This window comes from Oryctolagus cuniculus, chromosome 11 (assembly GCF_964237555.1).
Source record: "Oryctolagus cuniculus chromosome 11, mOryCun1.1, whole genome shotgun sequence".
Classification (NCBI taxonomy): Eukaryota; Metazoa; Chordata; class Mammalia; order Lagomorpha; family Leporidae; genus Oryctolagus; species Oryctolagus cuniculus.
Window position 1 is genome coordinate 68,563,635 of NC_091442.1, and position 23,745 is coordinate 68,587,379.

The 23,745-nt window shown below is 41.3% G+C and overlaps 1 protein-coding gene across 3 annotated transcripts in view; it reads left to right on the top strand.

Moving 5' to 3' along the window:
* Nucleotides 1–23,220, top strand: part of HELB (DNA helicase B) — a 65,707-nt gene extending 42,487 nt beyond the window's left edge. Inside the window, exons 8-13 of one of the 3 annotated variants that reach the window (XR_007919494.2) lie at nt 7,806–7,887; nt 8,245–8,304; nt 9,752–9,980; nt 11,038–11,181; nt 11,804–11,914; nt 16,466–16,602. Coding sequence is in view for 2 of the 3 variants with exons in the window: in XM_002711317.5 (XP_002711363.3) it covers nt 7,806–7,887; nt 8,245–8,304; nt 9,752–9,980; nt 11,038–11,181; nt 16,466–16,960; nt 21,837–21,941 (1,115 nt within the window). In the remaining variant the exon portion in view is untranslated. Of the gene's footprint in view, nt 1–7,805; nt 7,888–8,244; nt 8,305–9,751; nt 9,981–11,037; nt 11,182–11,803; nt 11,915–16,465; nt 16,961–21,836 lie in introns of those variants that run through there. The other 2 variants (XM_002711317.5, XM_008256755.4) reach the window with 2 other exon arrangements.
* The last annotated feature ends 525 nt before the right edge of the window (nt 23,221–23,745 follow it).

The window sequence follows — 23,745 nt, forward strand, 5'->3', positions numbered from 1 at the left end:
TCCCAGGCCATAGCAGAGAGCTGGATCTGAAGTGTAGCAGCAGGGACTTAAACAGGCACCCATATGGCATGCTGGCACTGCAGGCGGCGGCTTTACCCACTATACCACAGTGTTGGCTCCCAAGACTTTGAATATATCTTGGCATTCTTTCTGAGCCTATAGGTTTTCTGTTGAGAAGTCAGCTGTGAGTCTAATTGGAGATCCTCTGAAAGTAATCTAGTGTTTCTCTCATGCACATGTTAGACTTCTATGTTTTACTGTGGAGAGTTTGAGTACAATGTGTTGTGGTGAAGATCTTTTCAGGTCATGTCTATTAGGAGTTTTTTTTTTTAAGTCTTAAGGATTTTATTCAGTGTGAGAAATGAGTAGGAGAGTGAGAGCTTTATTCAGGGGAGAAAGAAAAGTCTAGAGGCTAAGTTAGGGTCCATACCAAGCAGAGAGCAGGCCAGGAGCAATGTGCAGCAAGCATGCAGGCAGGAAAGCATGGAGTGGGTGGCCCAAAGGCCTTGCGCCCTGAATACAAGGGCAACCAAATGTAGGTACCTACCGTGTTCCACGCCTTTTATCCACTTTCAAAGGGGAGTGGTTACGTAGCCTGATGGGCAGATGGGCATACAGGTGGGGTCGGTAGGCGCATGAGATCACATGGGGGACTTGATGGAGGGGAAGGTCTTCTAGCTCACAAATCTATCAGTTTTATTGTATCTGCCTGCCTACATCATTTCCCCCTCAGAGAGATTCCACCCCTTAATCCTAAGGACTGATGAAGGGCCTAGAATCATCATATCATCTATAGCTGCTTCCTGCTTACGAGGGACATAGTGCAGGCCCCGCCTGTTGTGGGTCTGGAAGTGTCTACCTATCTTATCTAACAAATTTGCTTTATGAGTTGGAGCACTTTAATTCACTGTCAATGGCTGTGTCCCTTGCGTGATCAGCTATTCCTAGAACTTGTTGAGTTCTGAAACATGTAAGTTTGTTAATTAGCATAAACAAAACTGGAACGAAACCATTTGTGAGTGGTGTGTGCCCTTCAAGATGGGAAGAACATATATCACATCTCCTAGATAGTGGGTGGTGATAGGCTACCATTATGTAGATTATAAACTCATTTAGCTTGGGCATAGAGAATTATAATAGAATCCATTAAGAGTTTTAATGTCAGTAACAGTTTCCAGAGAGAATCATAGGGGGAAGCAGGCACAGCATGTCTGCCTTAAGGTGCAGCAGTCTTGACATGATGAAAGCAAAAGCTTTGCTTATCGTTTTGCCTTTTGAAGAGGTACTTAAGATCTCTCATTGGCTTACAGGAATCAGGCATGTCTTCTGAGTTCACTTGTGGAGACTTAATAGGTAGAAGCTTAATCCTAATTTTACTGAGGTAGTGGTGCTCAGTAGTGCCTGGTAAGGTCCCTTCCATTTAAGCTGCAACTGATCTAAAGAGGATCTTTCTGTGAATGGCTTGTTCAGCAATTCCTAATGTTGGAGCTTTTGTTAAAAGCTCTTTAATTCCTTGGAACACCTATTGTGGCTCCCCTGTCCAGCGCAGTGTATCTGTGTCAGGGCCTTTTAAAGCACATTCAAAGGCTTACAATCCGAGTCCTGGAATCCATATTCCATAGAATCCTGCTGTCAGTGATTCCTAATGTTGGAGCTTCTGTTAAAAGCTCTTTAATTCTTTGGAACAACTTTTGTAGCTACCTTGTCCTGCACAGTGTGTCTGTCAAAGCCATTTAAAGCTTTATACAAAAGCCTAGAATCCAGATCTTGGAATCTATATTCCACAGAATCTTGCCATTCCCAGAAATATCCTTAGCTGCTTTTTTATATAGAATAGTTTCCTCTTGGGGTTAGGATGTATCCTAGATAATCTACCTATCATTTAGAAACCTGAGCTTTCCTGGATTCTGGGTTTAGTGGGATGCAGAAGAAGTTATCCCTTAGGCAGAAGTTTAGCACACAATAAGATATATTGAAACAACTTTCATTAGTAGTCCTGAGGCCTTTAACCATTTTGTACTCTCTATTTGACCTTAAGTTAAAACATATGAGATAGAAATATCACAGAGAGACACATGGATCCAGGAGTTCATGTTTAAGACACTGAATAAAGAAACACCTGAGAACACAGGCAGTGGAGTTTGACATTTAGACATCACTAAAACTTATGATACATAAGAATATATCATGATAGAACAAGGCAAATCTTTGGGATCAAATATTACAATTAATTTTAATATTATAACTCATTGAGGACAGAGTTCCTGTATGGGAAGTTAGTGCACAGTGACTTTTGTTGTTAATTTAACAATTAACACTCTTAAGTATGACATCAGTGGTCACCTGAGGCTCTTGACATGAGCTGCCTAGACTATGGAAGCCTTTTGAAGCCACAAACTCTGTCAGTATTTAGACAAGGCCATCAGCAAATTGGAAGTTCTCTCCCCCCTTCGGAGAAAAGTGCATCCTTTTTTGATGACCACTTCTTTCCACTGGGGTCTCATGCAGGAAGGTTTTCCATGTAGGGACTCTTTTTGTATGAGTATCTTTGCTTTTCATGCCTGAAATGCTCTCATGGGCATTTCAGCCAGACCAGAATCCTTTTAGGGCTGACTCTGAGGTCACTGAGCATTACTTACAGCAATTGCCATTTTATGAGTTTGCTGTATGGACTGCTTCTCATGTTGGAGCATTCACTCCTCTTTAGTTCTATTTATTATTAGTAGTAAACACTTAATCCTTTTGATATGATCACTTTAACAATTAGCCTCATGTATATGATCACTTTAAAACTTAATCTTATATGATCACTTTAACAATTAAGATGTTATTATCTAGCCCAAGAAGATTTGGGATTCCATGGAAAGTTTTTACCCTGTACCCTTAGAAGTAAGTCCATAGGAATGCAAGCAGAACTATACAGCTTTACAGTTTCTTTTTAGGACCTGAGAAGATCAAAACAGACTCAGCTCTTTGGGAGCTTAATTATCCTTAAGCATGTGACATGGGTACATTGCATTAGTTATAATTTTGACACCTTAGAGTCTCAAGCCTGGTAAGAGTTTTAAATTTTTTTTTCCTTTTTATTATTTTTTTTTAACACCACTTAGTAAAGCAAAATAAATAATTAAAGTAAAAAAAGACCAGCGTGAAGCCAAGAAAGACCAGTGTGAAAGCTGCCAGCTTAAGCTGAAACAAAAAAAATACCCGCGTGGAAACCCAAACAACAACGTACAATCAAAAAAATAACAATAATAAAGTTACTCTATTAATCAGGCAAGTGTCAGGCCATGGGGGCTGCTGTCTTGGGGTGGAGTCTGTTGCCCATCCTCTGATAAGGGCGAAAGTTCCCATAGAGGGGTCTTCCATCTTTGGAATGGAAGTCCTGCCCTCTGTGACAGAAAATGGAGCATTTGCGATGTTTAATGCTCCACCTCCCTGATGCTAACATGTTCCTAGGCAACCAACCAGTTCCCCAGCTCAAAATTAAACAATTGAAAGCATGCTTGATTTGAAAATCAAAGACCCTGAGGCAAAACAGAATTTTTAATACCCCTTTAACCAGTCCATAAAATGAAAAGGTGTTCTAAAATACATAAGTTGTTTTTAAAACACGTTACAACAATGTGTTTTTAAAACACATTACTAACAACTTGGAAACTTGAAACTAGCCCTTGGTGAAAATCCTCATCCATTAGCACTAACACCACATTTTTAAAGCAAGAAACAGTGAAAGAAATCAATCTGTGCTTTTTCCGAAAGCTACCAGCACTAAGACTCAAAGAAAAAACATCTAAGTTAATCACTGTTTGCCTGTTTTGAACAAACATGCTGGTTAGAGCCATGGCAGTGCTGTGGTTTTTCTGGCAGGGCCAGGCTGGCTAGAGCCCCGAGCAGCAGCAGCAGCAGTACAGTGCTGCTCCCGTGAGCAAGGCCCCCCTCTCCCATGGAGTTTTGAGCCGTTGGGTAGCCGTTGGACATTCCTGGTGGCTGCAGCTCAGCTGGTTGGTGGGTGTTCTGGGAGTGGCCCAGCCCCCAGGCACTTGGGCAGTTTAGTCCACATCCCACATACTGGTGGCAGGAGGGATCAGTGGCTTCCAATCCCTTCTCAGCTGTTTTGGCTCCTGCCCCTCCTCCAGGAATGTACCCAGCATGGTGCCTAAGCCAGGTGCTACTGGAGATGGACTGGCAGAGAAAGCATAGCCAGCCAAGGCCCAGGCAGGGCATGCAGTGTGAGTACAGAGCGCAGATGGGGGAAGGTGTGGAATACAAGAAGATAATTAAGTTTAGAAACCGTGGGAAGCCAGTTCTTACCATATTGCCGGTTTTTTCCTTTGCTAATGAATTTTGGGAAGACCCTCCATTATTAAGGGTCCCATCTGGGTTGCCATTTTGACACCATCTTGCTTATTAATATTTTTTCAATACCAATAAGCTCGTGGGCTCTTGCCATGCATTCAGAGAATTGTGAATACTGGCTTAAATAGACCAGACACCATTGTTAAGTTTTAAGGGTTTTATTCACTGAAAGAAATGAGTAGGAGAGTGAGGGCTTTATCCAGGGGAGAAAGAAAAGTCTAGAGGCTAAGTTGGGGTCCATACCAAGCAGAGAGCAGCCCAAGAGGCACATGCAGCAGGCATGCTGGCAGGAAGCAGAGAGCGGGTGGCCCGAAGGCCGTGTTCCCTGAAGGCTGAGGCAACAAGGGCAACAAAAGGGCCAACTCTGTTTTTAAGTTTTATATTTTTCTCCTCTTTATTTTTTGTTGTGACTGCAAGATATCCAAAGATTTGTCTTCTAGTTCAGATAGTCTTTCTTTTGTCTTGCTAAGTCTGCTCGTAAGAGTTTCTACCATATTTTATGATACGTTGAAGTCTTCATTTCTATTATTTCATTTTGATTTCTCTTTAAAATCTCAATTTCATGGAAAAATATTCATGTCATGTATGGTTTTCTTTAGTTCATGGATTTGCTTCTGACTGCCTTTGAATAATCCTATTATTTTTTGAATTCCAATTCTGGCATTTCCTGAATCTCTTCATCTTCATATTCTAACATTGAAACGTTTTGGTGTTTCTCTCTGGGTTCATGGTGTCGTCTTTATTCTTGTTTCTTGAATTTCTGTGTTAGTTTTTAGGCATCTGTGTAGTTGACTTTTGTTTTTTTCCCTTGATAGCTTTTGTCTTTGATTTATGCCTCTGTGATTTAGTGGAATGTCTTCAGTTTCAGTGAATATTAAGAGGTGTGTGGCAGGTGTGGCCAGGGAGCTGTGATCAGTGCTCCAGAGTAGGGCAAGTATTCAGGGCAATACCCACATTGGGCATGGTAGATCTCAGTGCTCAGGTGTTAGCCCCTAGTGTGCTCAACACTCATCTGTGCCACCATATGAACTGTACAAACGGTCTGTGCAGTCCTCACTGTGAGCACGGTTGCCATGGCAACCACGAAGGTCTGGGCGTGTGGAGCTTGTGATTGCCCAATATGATATACATGACTCTTTATATAGTGGATCCCAGCTATACCCTGCACTCTCCTGTGTAACCATCGGGTCTTCAGGTTTTCAGCACACAAGGCTCCCAGAGTCACTGGGTGTAGAGATTTTGTTCTGCCCTTCCAGCCTGTCCATCAACAGAGAGGCAGATGGTCCCTGAGACAGTTCTGCCTAGGTGTCTTGTTCCTGGGAGGCTGTGGGTACCTCACTATCCTTTGTAGTTGCTTGGCTACCTCCCAAGCCAGGCTCAAAGTCAGTGGGGACTACAGATTCTTCCCTATGCTAGAATCTTGTGATCACATGCATACATCAAAGCCACTGACCAAATGTTGCTCTCTCCCCACTGGTACTGCCGGAAACATGGCGTCTTGTCTTAGCCAGTTGTTGTGCGTGAGCACAAAGGCTTCCACAGCTCCTGCTCAAACCCAAAATGGTGCTCGCAGTTTCCCAGTTGTGTAGTGGATGCTGTTGTCTGGAAGTTGGGGTGAGATAAACATACCCCTTCTACTTCCATTGGTTCCGTGGTCAACCACTAGCAACCACTATCCTGCAAGGCTCCAGTCTGGCTCATGCCATGCTCTTCCTCAGCCTATATCACCTCTGTCTCCAAGCTGCCTCCCACTCCGGCTCTCAGCTGCTGCAATTGTGCGCATCCATACCCCCCACACTGGGCCATGGTCTCTTCCTCTTGTAGGATTTCCACTGCTGTTTTCTTTCCAGTTTTACCCAAGAATGCACTTCCTACAGGTTTTTTTTTTTTTTTTTTTTTTTTTTTTTTTAATGTTTATCCCTCGGTGGGTGCAATATGTCATTCCCTAATCTACCACTTGACCACTGATCCCTCTGGTACCCATTCTTTACATTAATGAGAGCGTACTTTAAAAAGAACAAAAAAGATACTCATTTCAGAATGATAGCAGAGCTTAGCTGATACAATTTTTCTATCTTAATTAAAAAGCAGTCTCTAAGAAGATTTAGCAGATATTTATTAGAGAGGCATATTATATCTTTTCAATAAAAATGAAGCATGGTATTGAGTATATTATACACATTATTGCTAAATATGAAGAATTGAAATAGGATTCATAGATGCACGGTGATTTAAGAGATGCTAAAATATGTATCTTAGAATAGTGAAATACAATGTGCTTGTTGATTTGCAAGCTATAGACAGTGAAAAAAACCAGGTGTAAAACAGTGTGATCCAGTGCACATAAAAGAAGACATGCTGGAAGACCTTTGGAAATTCCTGTTCTTGGCTGGCCAGGTGTTGCCTGGAAGTGAGCTGAGATTTTACCCGTTTTTTTCAAGATAGTTCTCAATCTGAAAAATGAAGAGCTTAGAGCACAACTAACGGTCTTCCTAGAGGAGAGCTTCACAAGGACTGAAGTTTTCATTCCGCCAGGATTCATCTGCTCTTAGGGAAATGCTTCAAAGCCTAGACTATTCCTACCCAACTTTTCTATCTTCTCTCTCTTATGAGCAATGTTTGCTTTGTTTAATTGCTGCAAGAAAGGTTAGCAGAATCCTGCTTCTCAGTGTTCTTATATGAAAGAAGTTATAAATGGTTATTGTTGTCCATCATCTGGGCTCCGCAACAGAGAGAAAGGGCATTTTAGTGCTGTGAGCCTTCATTTTCATGTTCATAGTGAGGATTTGTAATACGTGGTGAAACTATGCACAGCCAAGAAGGCATGAGCAGTGGTGGAATGAGTGCTCCTGCTGTGCCAGAGCCAGCCATTTAGTCAGGTCACAGGGAAGTCTAGGGGAGGGAAAGTGAGGGTTTGGGTAAGAGGGGAGACTTTGTGGTGATAAGGAAGTGGCCATTTTCCAGCTAATACAGAGTATCTTAATATTTTAGGCTGAGGATACCAGCTAAGTAGCACCTCTGGATCCCTGCCTCCTGTGGGTGTTGGGAGTATTCTGTTAAGTGAGAAAACGTAAAGACTGGATGCTGAGATTCAAACTCATTACCACTACGATTATCTCAAGGGCTAGAAACAGGAGTTGTACATCAGCAGTTGTGTTATGCATATCACACTCTTGCTCATTCCTAAATTCAGCACTCATAATTCATCAGTGAATATACAGTGGAGTTACAAATTAGGAGCTGTCCGGGCCAAGGTTGACCTCTTCGTTGAGGATGGGATATCTGAACCCATCTGGCCATTCCTCATCTGACTGCTGTAACTGATGGAAGGAATGAACTTGTATTCCATTTGGTGAGATGTTTCTTTGGGAGAATTAATTTTTCTATTGAAAATGATTATTATTTGGTGATTTTTCTATGTTGATGTTTTCCTCTTGAATTTTCAGATTTATATTCTGCAGTTAGAACCTTATTGCAAGAAAGTGACTTTAAAAGTGCACAGACATCACAATTTATTGCATTTAGAAGGTAAAAGATTTATAATATTTTTAACTTTTTTACTTTAGTTTTAAAATTTCTGAACATATTCCTGCAGATTCTGCTTAGATAAAGACTTGTGGTTGATCATGATTAATTCTCTTATCTTGCAGTACCTTTTTATTAGACATGGCGAAGGGCCACTTCTAAATAATGTTCTTTCTGCCAACTATTATGTTCAGAAACTCAAAGAATCTGAATGGAACAATGTAAAAGTTACAAAATACTTTTTCTTGGAGTCAGTCCTGGAAATATTTTATGGAGTCCAGTATACCATGATTACTGCTACTATAAATAAGCACACAACAGATATCATTAAGATGACCCTTGTATTTCCATCTGTTCCAGGCAAGACTGTGACCTTGTCAACGATTGCTGCTGCAAGCACTACACTGGCCACCTGACCAAGTGAGCATCTTGAAAAACTGACCCTTTTGAGCCCAGTTCTTCTTGGATTCTCTTGTTCTTTTGGTTGTTTCCCCTTTGCCACATTTTTTTTAAATCTCATTGGTGAAGTATAATGAGCTCTTCAATTAAATTTTATATACATCTTAGGAATTGACTTTTAATTAGTGTAATAAGAAGAAAACGAAATTTTCCTGCTGGTTCCCAGGTTGGCAACTTCGAGCTTCTCCAAGATGAGTGTGGGGAGTTCAGGAGAGGGTCTAAAATTATAATGTGTATGTGATGCTTCCAAGAACCTGAGCAACAGGTTGTCTGCAGAGAGTTGCTCCATGAATTCCATCAGAGAAAAGCGAGTGTAGAAAAGCCACTGTCTTACACTTAGGGAAAATTAATTTATTTCTCTTGTATTTGCCAACACCCGCTCTTTACTGCTTGTGAAGATCTCCGAGATGCAGGAAGAGGTCCTGTCTGCTGAGGGAAGTTACACACGAAACTGTATTTGGTAGGCTGAGAAAGAGTTAAAAAGTACAGGGTTAGGGCCTTTCAGGGTCCCAGTGGAATCTTGGGAGATAATTTCACCTTTCCACATTTGAAAAAGATGTTCATACAGAATTGCCCTCAGAGTTGTAGTAAGAATGAATAATATACCAAAAACATCTTCCACAGAAACTCGTATATCACTACCATTTATTTGCCTGATACGGTGTTGTAATTATTATTAAAGAAATAAGAATAAGTGTTATAAGCCCTGAAATAGGGCAGTGACAGGAGAGGATGGATTTTAAAGGAAAAATTGATAAGAGTTTTGGTGAGCTGGCATTGTGGTATGGCGGATTAAGTAGCCACTTGCGATGCTGGCATCTGGTCAGTGCTGGTTCAATTTCTGGCTATTCTGCTTCCAATCCAGCTCCCTGCTAATGTGCCTAGGCAAGCAGCAAAGTTCAGTCCAGTTACTTGGGCCCCTGTCACCCACATGAGAGACCTGGATAGAGTTCCTGGATCCTGGCTTTAGCCTGGCTCACCACTGGCCGTTGTGGACATTTGGGGAGTGAATCAGTAGATGGAAGATCTCTCTATAACTCTGCCTTTCAAATAAATGAATGAGTGAATGAATGAATAAATAAATATTTTAAAAAGTAAAGGTTTTTTTTGGTAACAGAACATCAGAATGATATACAGTAACATTTATTACAACATTTTCTAGCTTGACCAAAAAAAATGTGCTTAGGAAATGTCATTGTTTTTGAGGTGGTGCACAGAAAATGTAAATAATCAGAAAATAACTGAGGGAGCCTGATTTCTTGTTGACCTTTGGAGAATAAAAGTGATGTATAGGGAGTGTGGAAATTATTTTGGTAATTGGATTGGGTCTCAGTGGGAATAATGTTTAAATGAAATGAAATTAAAATTTTCTAAACTTTTGATAATGTATTATCACTTTCTAATCCAGAGACCATCAGAATAGACTCATATTTGGAGTTGGTGATAAAATTTGTTGTACCAGGAATGCATATCTCTCAGACTTACTCCCAGAAAATACCTCTAAAAGTCAAAAAAATAGTGATTTGGAGCCCAAGGATGAAGAATTTTGTGGTACTCCTCATGATGGTGCTAAAAATAAGAATGACTTTGACAGTGGTATTCGGCTCTGTAATGGAGAAATATTTTTCATAACAAATGTAAGTGACAACAGAAAATAATACTGTTTTACCAGTTGCAAGTGTATTTATTTATTTTAGATTTCTTTTTTTAAAATGTTTTATTGTTTACTTGAAGGGCAGAGAAACAAAGACAAGCCTCCTATCCACTGGTTCACCCCCAAGTGCTCACAACAGCTGGGGGTGGGCCAGGCTGAAGCTGGAGCTCTGCATCTCTCAGATGGCAGGGACTCTTCTACTGAGCTCTCACCTGCCACCTCCCAGGTTGTGCTTCAGCAAAGCAGAATCGAGAGTGGAGCTGGGACTCTAATAAGTGATGCAGGTTTCCCAACTGACATTTGACTGCTAGCCAAATGCTTACCCCATTTGCTTATTTCTGTTATTTGAGTTGACATTCTTATTCATAATTTATTGTCAAGGATTTTTACATCCATGATTATACTGGTTTGTGAATTTCTAGGATCATCTCATTTAGTTTTGGTATCAAATTAATGCTGGCTCCCTAAAATGAGTTGGGAATTGCCCTTTTATTTTCTAGTACACTTTATTTACAAACATCGTTAATTAGTTTGAAATGTTTGAGTAACAAATAACAAGGTGCAGATGAGACACTTATATTTTACACAGCATCATTTCCTTGATTGTGACTTAAGTATGGAAACTACGGAAGTGATGCTTTGTGTTCCTTCTTACTGTGTAGATACTCTCCTAAATTTTATTAGCTAATTGAAAAGCTGTGTGGAAAAATGAACTTTACAGAGTCTATGCAAATGTATGTGTTCCAAGGAAAAAATGAAATGCCTAGACTTCTCAATAGGACAGCACAGACTATTCTTCAGGGAATCAAATGAAAGATAAATGTCAAGTACTAAAAACTTCTCCTCCTTGTATACATTAAAACATTTGAATGTGCATATAGCATGGCTCTTCCACCTTTTGAACTTTTAACTTTGTAGGAATACACACTTTATTTTACTTATAAAATAAGTGTGTGCGTATGTTTTATGTTCAACCCCAAGATGGAATATCTTCCTTGTGTGCATATTTGAAAACATAGTTTGTTTTGTTTTGGTGACAGGATGTAACTGATGTGACTATGGTGAAGAGGAGATTTTTAACCATTAATAATATGGCTGGCTTGGAAGTAACTGTGGATTTTAAAAAATTAATGAAATATTGTCACATAAAACATGCATGGGCAAGAACTATTCACACTTTTCAGGTAAGAATGAATTTTTGTAAAGTGATTTAAATATCTTGCCAAACTACATAGCACTTTGCAGTGTTTTCACTTTTTGTTACTGCTATTTTTTTCCCCAGAAAACTTTTATTTAAGGAAGACAAACTTCATGCATTTCATAAACACAACTTTAGAAACATAGTGATTCTTGCTACTCTACCTGCCCTCCCACACTTCTTCCTCCACCCACTCCTATTCCCATTCTTATTTTGTACTAAGATCTATTTTCAACTAATTTTTACACATAAGATTAACTCTACACTAAGAGTTCAACAAATAGTATGGAAAAAAAAAAAAAAAAACTATTCCTAAGCAGTTGAGACAAGGGCTATTCAAAGCTATCACATTTCAAAGTGTCACTTTCACTCGTATAGATAACCTTTTTTTTTTTTTTTTTTTAAAGATTTTGTTTATTTTAGAGGTAGAGTTACAGACAGAAAGAGAGAGAGAGAGAGAAAGGTCTTCCGTCCACTGGTTCACTCCCCAGTTGGTCGCAATGGCCAGAGCTGAGCAGATCCAAAGCCAGGAACCAGGAGCCTCCTCTGGGTCTCCCACGTTGGGGCAGTGGCCCAAGGACTTAGGCCATCTTTTACTGCTTTCCCAGGCCACAGCAGAGAGCTGGATCGGAAATGGAGCAGCCAGGACTTGAACTGGTGCCCATATGGGATGGCAACGCAGACAGAAGATTAACCTACTCACCACAGCGCTGGCTCCTGTAGAGATAACGTTTTAAATTCTCTATTAGTTTTCACAGATCAGAGAAAATATATGGTATTTCTCATTTTGGGACTAGATTATTTCATTAACTATGATGTTTTCATTCATATCATGTATGGATTTTGTTCATGGATTTGCTTCTGATTACTTCTACTAATCCTATGATCAATTTCTTTTTTTTTTTTTTTTTTTAAACCTGCTTTTTGTTTTGCTGATCTTTTGTATTTTTTTTGGTGGTTGATTCAATTTTGTTTATTCTCTAATTTTAATTATTTCTTTTCTCCTACTAGTTTTGGGTTTGGTTCGCTGTCGTTTTCTAAGTTCTTGAGATGCACTGATAGCTCATTTATTTGGTGACTTTCTAATTTCTTGATGTAGGCACCAACTGCTATAAACTTTCCACTTAACACTGCTTTTGCTGAATACTGTAAGTTTTGATATGTTGTATTTTCATTTTCATTTGTTTCCAGTAATTTTATTTCTTCTATGTCCCACTGTTTATTCATGAACATGTTATTCAGTCTCCATGTGATTGCATATGTTCTATAGATTCTTGAGTTGTTGGTTTCCAGCTTCATTCTATTGTGATCTGAGAGGATGTGTGGTAATACTTCAATTTTCTTTGAATTTGCTGAGATTTGCTTTATGGCCTAGCATGCATTCTATCCTAGAGAAAGGTCTATGCACTGGTGAGAATGTGTATTCTGTATCTGTAGGATGAAAAGTTTTTTTTTTTTTAATAAAGATTTATTTGTTTATTTGAAAGTCAGAGTTACACAGAGAGGAGAGGCAGAGAGAGATAGAGAGGTCTTCCGTCCGATGGTTCACTCCCAAGTTGGCTGCAACGGCCAGAGCTGGGCCATTCCAAAGCCAGGAGCCAGGAGCTTCTTCTAGGTCTCCCATGTGAGTGCAGGGCCATCTTCTACTGCTTTCCCAGGCCATAGCAGAGAGCTGGATTGGAAGAGGAGCAGCTGGGTCTTGAACTGGCGCCCATATGGGATGCCGGTGCTTCAGGCCAGGGCGTTAACCTGAGCCACAGTGCTGGCCCGAGAATGAAAAGTTTTGTAAATATCCCTTAGGTCCTTTTGGTCTTCAGTATTGATTACCTCTTGTTTCCTTGCTGATATCTGTTGTAGATCTGTCCACTGATGAATGTAGGGTATTGATGTCTCCCATTACTGTTGTATTGGAGTCTATGTCTCCTTTTAGATCCATTAACATTTCTGGTTACAGGTTCCCTGTAATTATGTACATTTATGTTTATAATAGTTACATATTCCTGGCTAGCGCCGTGGCTCACTAGGCTAATCCTCCGCCTGCGGCGCCGGTATTCCGGGTTTTAGTCCTGGTTGGGCTGCTGATTCTGTCCTGGTTGCTCCTCTTCCAGCCATCGCGTCGGCTGTAGCGGCCATTTGGGGGGTGAACCAACAGAAGGAAGACCTTTCTCTCTGTCTCTCTCACTGTCTAACTCTGCCTGTCAAAAAAAAAAATAGTTATATATTCCTGTTGAATTGATCCCTTAATCATTACTTAGTGCTCATCTTTGTCTCTTTTAAAAGCTTTTATATTAAAGCCTATTTTGTCTGATATTAGGATGGCTACACCAGCTCTTTTTTGGTTTCTGTTAGCATGAAATATCGTTTTCCAACCTTTTACTTCCAGTCTGCATGTATCTTTATTGGTAAGATGTGTTTCTTGTAGGCAGCAAATAGATTTTTTTTCCCATTGAGCCAATCTGTGTATTTTAACTGGAGAGTTGAGGCCATTTACATTCAAGGTGACTATTAATAAGTAACAACTTGACCTTCCCATTTTTCATTAATATTCTTATTGTTTATTTTGTACTTCTACTGGGAGATTTTCTGCCCTCATCTTCTTTCATATTGATGACCATGTTTGTGTTTCTGTACATAGCACTTCCTTAAGTATCTTTTATAATGCCGATTGAGTAGTGACAAATTCTTTCAATTTCTCTTTGTTATGGAAGGTCTTTATTTCACCTTCATTCATAAATAAGAGCTTTGCAGGATACAGTATTCTGGGTTGACAGGTTTGGTTTTATTTATTTATTTATTTATTTATTTTTTGCCTTAAGACTTTGAATATATCTTGCCATTCTTTCCTAGCCTATAGTATTTATGATGAGAATTCAGCTGTAATGCTAATTGGAGATCCTCTGAATGTAATCTGGAATTTCTCTCGTGCCCATTAGTGAATATTTTCTTTATGTTTTACTGTAGAGTTTTTGTCTACTGTGTCAGGGTGAAAAGTTTTCTTGGTCATGTCTGTTAGGCATTCTGTGTGCTTCCTGTACTTGGATGTCCCTTTCTTTCTCAATTTTAGGGATGTTTTCTGTAATTATTTCACTAAATAGGTCTTCTAAACCACTCTCTTTTCCACATCTTCAGGAACTCATAAGGCCTGAATGTTGTGTTGTTTGGTAGTAGACCACAAATCTCCACAGTGTTTTTTAGTTTTGTAATTTCTTCTTTTTCTTTTTTTTTTTTTTTTTTGATCTTACTGTAAAATTTCCAGAGATTTATCTTCTAACTCAGATATTCTTTCTTCTGCCTCACCCAGTCTCCTATTTAGGCTTTCCACCACATTTTTTGTTTGGTCTATTGAATTATTCATTTCCAATATTTTGCTTTGTTTTATCTCTAAAATCTCAATTTTATGGGAAAAGTTTTCATTCATGTCATGTATGGATTTATTTAGTTTATGGATTTGCTTCTGATTACTTCTACTAATCCTATGATCAATTTTTAAATTCCGTTCCTGGTTTCCTGGTATTTTTTCAGTGTTTTTATCTTCATGTTCTAGCATGTAGTGTTAATGTGTTCTTTTGTGGGCATCATGTTGTCTTCCTTATTCTTGTTTCTTGAATTACTGTGTTTATTATTAGGCATTTGTGGAGCTACTTTTTGTTTTTTTTCTTTCCCTGTGATGACTCTTACATTTGGACTATGCCCCTATGGCTTAGTTGAGTGTCTGCTATTTCACTGAGTCCCCAGAAGCGTGTGTTCGATGTGGTCAGGGTGCTCTGTTCAGTGTTCCAGGGTGAGGGGAGTGTCCAAGGTGACAACCACTTTGGATGTGATAAAACTCCTTTTTTTTTAATCAAAGAGGAGGTTTGTTCAGCCCTGTTCATGTAGTCTCACACTCACCTCCCCTCCTTCAAGTAGACTAATGCCTGGGTACAAGTCCCAGTGGGTACAATATTCGCCCGTGTTGCCACAAGAACCACACAAAGGATCCATGCAATCTTCACTGTGAGCACGGATCCCGCAGCAATGACCCTCACCCAGGATCAGGGAGCCTTGAGCATGTGGAACTGCACACAGTAACAGCCAAAAACCCATCCACGCCCTGCACCCTCCCACACAGCCACAGTGTTTTCACAGTCCCAGCACACAAGGTTCTCACAGTCATGAGCACCTAGCTCCCTGTCACTTCTCCCAGCCAGACTCAGGGTCTCCTCTTGGCTTATTGCTGGGTGCATGGATGTGAGTTGGTACAGCTTTCAGATTCTAGCTGCTAATGTACTTCATAGGAAAGCAGGTGATGGCTCAAATATTTGGATTCCTCCTATTGAATGTTTAAAGTACCCTTTTTTGCCATCATCAGTAGCAGTATGATAGCATATTTACAAGGTAAGCCTGTACAATCATTTCAGAATTTTCTTTTTAAAATTCTTTTTTTAACTTTTATTTAATGAATATAAATTTCCAAAGTATAGCTTATGTATTACAGTGGCTTTTTCCCCCCCATAACTTCCCTCCCACCTGCAACCCTCCCCTCTCCCACTCCCTCTCCCCTTCCATTCACATCAAGATTCATTTTCAATGATCTTTATATACAGAAGATCAATTTAGCATATATTAAGTAAAGCTTTCAACAATTTGCACCCACACAGAAACACAAAGTGAAAAATACTGTTTGAGTACTAGTTATAGAATTAAATCATGATGTAAAATTCTATGTATCTATATATGCATGAGAGAAAAAGGAAACAAGGTACCATCACTGATTCACTCTCCAGATGTGATGGCCCCTGCTTGGGGCCAGAGTTAGGAGCTGGAACTCAATCCAAGTCTCCCAAGTGAGAGACAGAACCCAATTTTGAGCCATCACCACTTCCTCCCAGTGTCTGCATTCACAGGAAGCTGGAGTCAGGAGTCAGAGCTGGGCATCAAACCCAGGTAGTCCAGTATGGGACATGGGTGTCTTAACCGGCCTCTTAATCACTAGGCTAAATGCCCACCTCTTGAAATCTTTTCTTAGGGAAGATTCAGCACTGTATGCAGTCTTTTTTTGTGACTGTTTTTCTCCAAGGCAGTGGGGACATATACAGCCTGAACATGGCATCATACTTAACAAACTTGAGGTCTTACAAAATGAATAAAATGGAATCTGTAATAGGGATTTGGGGTTTGTGTGACTACTCTACCTGGCAGAAGGTATTGGGAGTGCCATGTGAGTGTGCCTTGTTTCTGTCCTGAACCCCTTCCGCAGTTCCAAGCCTTCACACCATGTTCTTGCCTCGCAGGGGTCTGAGGAGCACACGGTTGTGTATGTAGTGGGGAAGGCGGGCCGTCAGCACTGGCAGCATGTCTACACTGCGGTGACGAGGGGCCGTTGCCGAGTGTACGTCATCGCAGAAGAGTCACAGCTCCAGGGTGCCATCAGGAGAAACAACGTTGTCAGGAAAACACGTTTGAAACATTTCTTGCAAAATGAGCTCTCCAGTAGCCCTGAGACTCCAGCAGGTTCTCCACCCCATTGGAAGAGCTCTGGAGGTCATGGAGGTTGCAAGACACAGCCGGCAGCATCTCGCCTCCCTCTGCACAGGGCCAATGGGGAGACAAGTGATATCACCAGGAGCAGGGCCTCTTTGGCTGACTACAGGATGTTTGCCTTTGATGGAAGAAGAGAATTACCTTCATTTGAGGAAGCAGATACAGATGAGCATTTATTACAGTCACGGGGATCCAAAAGAAGCTGTGGTGTAAATGGTGACGAAAGCCCAAGCAAAGTTCTTATGGTAGGCATGCTCAAGTTTTCCTTAAAGATTGTTAACTGTAGCATGACTATGAGTGACTATGTACTGTTACTGTTGCCTTGTGCCATAGGACTTAAAAGCAGCTGGTTTGTCATTTCTGTCAAATTTCTCCTCTCCTTTGCCCAGTTGATCCCAGCATTCTTTCTCACTCTGGCTGAGGCTGCCACTCTAGGCACCCTCAGCTGGTTGTTGGCAAGCGATGTGCCAGAAGATATCTCTTTGTTGGGATAGGAACTTGGTCTTGAGATTAAGAGGTTAAGATGCTCACGTCCTGCAGTACAGTGCCTGGGTTCAGTATCCAGATCTGGCTCCTGACTCCAGCTTCCTGCTAATGTAGACCCCCAGCAGGTAATAGGTGATGACTCAATTAATGGGGAGACCCCACATGGGAGACCTGGATTGAGTTCCTGGCTCCAGCCCTCACAGGCGTTTGGGGAGTGAACCAGCAAATGGGAGCTCTCCTTGTCTTTCAAATAAAATAAAATAAAATAAATCATAAAACCTCTTTGTCATCCTACACCTTCTTTCTGGATATCTTCCTTGTCAGTACTCCTTCCCCCTGCTTTACAGACTATAATTTCACCTTTATGCCCACAGCTCCATTTAAACCTTTTGTTCTTTCTTTTTTTATATATGTATTGTTTTTATTTATTTGAAAGGCAAAATTACAGAGGCAGAGGCAAAGGCAGAAAGAGAGAGAGAGATAACTTCCACCCACTGGTTCACTCCCCAAATGGCTGCATCTGCCAGGGCTGGGCCAGGCAGTAGCCAGGAGCTTCATCGGGGTCTCCAACGTGGGTGCAAGGTGGGCCATCTTCCTCTGTTTTCCCAGGTGCATTAGAGGGAGCTGGAATGGAAGTGGAACATTCAGGACTCAAACTGGCACCTATATGAGATGCTGGTGCTGCAGGTGGCAGTTTTACAGGCTATGCCATAGTGCTGGTCCCCTTTTATTCCATTCTTTTTCTTGCCAAATTCAAGGGCCTTTTTTCGCGTCTTGCTCTTCTTGATGAACCCCTGACGTGTGACAGTTTTAAGTGCTGCTGCGGTGTCAGCGTTTCTTTCCCTGGGATTCAGTGTGACCCTCTCTAACACTTCCTGTCTCCCTCTGCCATCTCCCTTCCAACTCCTCACTCCTTTTCTCCTACATTCTCTCTGAGGATATTTCCCAAAGGCTTACTCCTTTTCTTTCTTGGAGATATGGCTCTCTTTTCATCGTTTCAGCCATCCCATTAGCACAGGTCCTTTTTTCAACTAAGTGTCAACTGTCTGTTACATTTCAGGTTCTGGGAATTCAGAGGTAAGTGACAGTTCTCACTCTTGCACTCATGATGGAGACAGAGTGCAAGTGATGTGGTGATTCTCTGCGTGCTCCTACACTGGAGAGGGGTCAGTTAACCAACTCCCCAATCTGTGACTTTTTCCCTAGGGATTGACTTTCTGGACTCATGGACCAACATCTTACTCTGTCTTATGATTTCCCCATTTAAGTCACCTTTCTCCTGTTTACACAACCTAACATCTCAGAGTCATCTTAGACTGACCTTGCTTTCACTTTTTTTTTTTTTTTTTGACAGGCAGAGTTAGAGAGAGGGAGAAAGGTCTTCCTTTTGTTGCTTCACCCCCCAAATGGCTGCTACGGCCGGCCCGCTGTGGCGATCTGAAGCCAGGAGCCAGGTGCTTCTTCCTGGTCTCCCATGCGGGTGCAGGGCCCAAGCACTTGGGCCATCCTCCTCTGCACTCCCGGGCCACAGCAGAGAGCTGGCCTGGAAGAGGGGCAACCGGGACAGAATCTGGCACCCCAACCAGGACTAGAACCCGGTGTGCTGGCACCACAGGCGGAGGATTAGCCTAGTGAGCCGCGGCTTTCACTTTCCACCTCCAGTTAGTTGTTAGCTTTATTGCACAATGTCTCTCTCACAGATCGCTTCCATTCCATCTAGTCTGCCCAGTTTAGGTCCTTATCTCATTGCAGACAGTTGATGACCTGGTTCCCTTCCTCTCTCTAGTCCCCATTCTCCTGATTTATAATTCATGTTGTTATGAGAGCACCCTTCCTTGGGTGCTCAGTATATTCCTGTATTCAAAAACCTTCAGTTGCTCCCTTTTGCCTACACATAAATTCTAGTGTGTTCAGCTTGGTATTTGAGACGTCTTAGTTTGATTCCAGCTTTCCCAACATCATTTCATCTCCCATGCTGCTTCTTTCTGTTTTAGTCAATCCAGTGTCTTCATTCACTAACATGATTCACATTTTCTTTTTTTTTTTTTAAGATTTATTATTTATTTGAAAGAGTTACAGAGAGAGAGAGAGAGAGAGAGGTCATCTATCCGTTGGTTCACTCCCCATTTGGCCACAACGGCCAGAGCTGCACTGATCCAACGTCAGGATCTTCTTCTGGGTCTCCCACACAGATGCAGGGGCCCAAGAAATCAAGAGTGTGAGTGGGACAGAGGACCTTTCTTCCCCTCTGGTCAGAAGGGATTGATGCAGTCTATTTTAGTATCCCTCCTCCCATTGCGTCTCTTCCATTTCAAGTCCAGCTCAGTTTTTGTTTTGTGCAGGAAGTCTTCCCTTTCTCTGAACTCCTGTGGGAAGGCAGCATACCTTGCCTCTACTGCACAAGCAGGAACTATCTTGTTTAACTCTGTAAATAAAACCTCTTGAGGACAGTGTTGTATCATTGTTGATCTGCTGGAACAGCTGGCACTATTTCAAAAATAGTCATTAAAATACGAGTTATGAATATAAAGCAGTGGAGCTTTTAAAAAAATCAGACCTTCGGAGTATTTTTTTTTTTTAATTTGACAGGTAGAGTTACAGACAGTGAGAGAGAGAGAGAGAGACAGAGAGAAAGGTCTTCCTTCCGTTGGTTCACTCCCCAAATGGCCGCCACGGCAGGCACTGCACCCATCTGAAGCCAGGTGCCAGGTGCTTCTTCCTGGTCTCCCATGCGGGTGTAGGGGCCCAAACACTTGGGCCATCCTCCACTGCCCTCCCGGGCCACAGCAGAGAGCTGGACTGGAAGGAGCAACTGGGACTAGAACCTGGCTCCCATTTGGGATGCTGGCACCCCAGGCAGAGGATTAGCCAAGTGAGCCATGGTGCCGGCCCCTGGAGTTTTCTTTTTTCTTTTTTTTCTTTTTTTTTAAGATTTATTTATTTATTTGAAAGGCAGAGTAAGAGGCAGAGGCACAGAGAGAGAGAGAGAGAGACAGAGAGATCTTCCATCCGCTGGTTCACTCCTCAAATGGCCGCAAAGGCTAGAGCTGGGCTGATTCAAAGCCAAGAGCCAGGAGATTCCTCCAGGTCTCCCACACAGGTGCAGTGACCCAAGGACTTGGGTGATCTTCCCACTGCTTTCCCAGACCACAGCAGAGAGCTGGATCAGAAGTGAAGCAGCCAGGACTTGAACTGGCACCCGTATGGGATGCTGGCACTGCAGAAAGTGGCTTTACCCGCTACGCCACAGTGCCAGCCCCAGAGTATTGTTTTTTCAGGCCATGCTCAAAATCATGCTTATTCTTGCACTGCCCCTATTGCTCTGAGGATTCCTTTTGAAATCGTTTTCAGAGACAATAAATGATCCTTTTGAATCTTTGTATGAGAAACAAACATTTACTGAGCCATATTTTGATTTTTAGAAATAATCCAGTCATTTGATTTCTGGTTTAATGAATTGGATGATCCAATTCGAGTAATACCATTTTGTGTCTAAAACGCAGATGGGATTATAAGTTATTTCAAAATGCATTTCCACCAGATGCTTGAAACTGGCTGTATGTGCATGCAACAGACTTGTTAGGCTGAGTCTTTAGGCTCCAAAGGCTGTGGTAAATATAAGAGGCTTTGGTAGAAGCCCAGATGAGAAAGTGCTGATGTTAGCTGCCTATACCAGGCTGGGTTCTAGGATGGAAATACTTACATCCTCTGTCCTTGAATGGTTAGGGAGCCATTAGAAGGATCTCCAGGAGTTTGCTTGAGAGAGGGCTCAGGGTATGGTATGAAGCGTTGGCATCTGAAGGAACTACAAGAATGGCTTAGAGCACAGGGGCCAGATCAGAGCTGGGGCTGAGGACACAGGAGTAGTCGAGGAGGACAAAGGGTCTCCTGCAGGTACTGTGTTCTGTGTTGCAGAGGGTCATCTGCTTCACTCAGCATCTGATTTAAATGTTTGTCTTACCTAAAACATATCTTCACAGAAACATCTAGAATAATATTTGACTAAATTGTGTTCTGTGGCTTTGGCCAAGTGGACACATAAGATTAACCATTTTAATCCTCTAAAGTGAACAGAATTTAAACTGAAAGATGAGTTAAGTTTATTTTTCCCATTTCCTAATGGTGAAGAAACTTCATGATCATACTGGCCCATGGATTGGTACTTGGGAATCACTAATAGTATGAAAGGTAGGATGGTGGCATGGCAGGGTTTCTCTTACTGTATGCAGTGCATTTCCACAGGCAGACAACTGGGCATTCATACAGGGCTCTGTGCTTAAAGCCTCACTTACTCTATAGTTACCATCTTGAAATTCCTAATTTTTGGTCAGAGGACACACAACAGAATTTTGTAGTGGGCCCTTTTTGTTCTTTTAGGGGTTGTGGAGGCACTTACTCGGTTAATAGCTCATTCTGCATACTATGCCCATGGTTGGATGCCGGGAATACCATGGTGAGCAGAAGAGGACATAGTCCTACAAGGGGCTGACAGTCGCTGGCTCCGGTTCCTCAGCTCTTCCCGGGGTTGTGAAAAATGTGTTACTGCTTTAGAAGCAGTCAGCAGGAACAGAAGTACACAGGATAAACTGACTTCATGGTTAGATAATTAACTTTATTTTTATTTTGTCCCAACAGGTGGATCAATCATCTCCACAAGTGTCTTCCAGACTTCAGAATTTGAAACTAAATAATTTAAACCCCAGGCAACTTTTCAAACCCAGAGATAATCAAGAAACATAATTTCTACTTCAGATTGCTCAAAATAATTTTCCATTCAAGACAAAAGTGAACATTATGATTTCAAAGTTTCAAGATAAAAGAGGATGCCTATGCTGGAGTTTTGTCTTAAGGCATTTGTATTAGATATTTTAAATGCATTTGATCAAAGAAAACCTTAATGATTTTAACATCTGTTATCATGAGACCTGACACAAGTTAGAGAAAGAGATGTTATAACTGTATTTTTTAAAGTATTGATTTTTTAGAGTTACTAATGCCTTTTAACTTCAGTGATCACTGTGGGTTGTCTTTGCCAGTGAGTGGAAGCAAGGGCAAAGATGAACTGTAATTGCCTCTGTTGACAGTGTTGGGGCACCTTCCAGTACATATGTAAAGTAGTCATTTTGCAAGGCTGCCGCTCAAGTCCATCACTGCTGCCCAGGCCCAGCACTCCCGGGGCTTCATCTCTGAAAATGCACTCTGAATTGAGTTGTTTTCAATATATCCCACTTTGAGAAGATTTCTCTAGGAGTGATTTGATTTTTAAATTTGTATTTATTGTTAATTGGTGTTATGGCTTGAATGTGTCTCCCAGAGTTCACAGGTTGAAAACTTAATCCCCATTACAGTCCTGTTGGGTGGTGGGGCCTAACAGGAGGTAAATTAGGTCACGAGGGCTTTGCTCTCAAGAGAGGGTTAACGCTGTTATTGCACAATTAGGGTGGTTATTGTGGAGTCGGTTCCTGACAGAGACAAGCAGCTTTGGTGCCTCTTGCCAACTCACAAACCTTGAACCTTCCCCTTTCTGCCATGTGATGAAGCAGCAAGAAGGCCCTTGTCAGTGTCAGCACCCTGACACTGGACTTCCAGCCTCCAGAAGTCTGAGACACAAATTTATTTGCTTTTAATTTACCTAGAATGTGATAATCCATTATGACAACACAAAAAATGAGAAAAATTTAGAGGAGTGAGCATTGGGATGCAGTGAGTTAAGACACCATTTGGGATACCCACATGCCATCTAGTAGTGCCTAGTTCAAGTCCAACCCAACTTCCTGCTGTGGTGCCTGTAAGGCAGTAGGTCATGGCCCATGTCCTCAGGTTCCTGTCCCTTCCATGGAAGACCTGGATGGAGTTCTTGACTCCTGGCTTCCGCCTGGCCCAACCCTGGCTGTAACAGGCATTTGGGATGTAAACTCTGAGATGGAATCTCTTGGTGTGTGTGTCTGTCTCTCTGTCTCTCTCTTTCACTCTGCCTTTTGAATAAATAAATACATATTTTAAAAAGAAACAGAAAAAATGGACCTGTTACCCTAGTGTTTTGTAATAGCTTTATTGAGATATAATTCACATATAATTTATTCAAAATGTTTAACCCAATGGCTTTTTAGTATATTCAGAGCTGTGCAACCTTCATCATAATCAATTTTAGAATATTTTCATATCCCCAAGAAACCTGCATCCTTTAACCATAACCCCCTGATGCCCACCAACTGTAGACAAGCTAATTTTTTTTGCATAGGTTAAACTGTTCTGGACATTCCTGTAAATGGAATCCACAACTTGTGGTTCTTTGTTACTGATTTGAGTAGTATAATGTTTCCAGAGTTCATTCATATTATATCGGTAATATTTCAGTGCTTCTATTTTTTTTTCTTTTTTGCCTAATAGTATTCCATTGTATGAATCTCACACATAGAATTTACGTGCTCATTAATGGATGGACATTTGGGTTGTTTCTACTTTTTGGCTATTATGACTACGGAATGCTGCTCTGAACATCCATGTTTAAGTTTTTGTGTAGACATATGCTTTATTTTGGGTG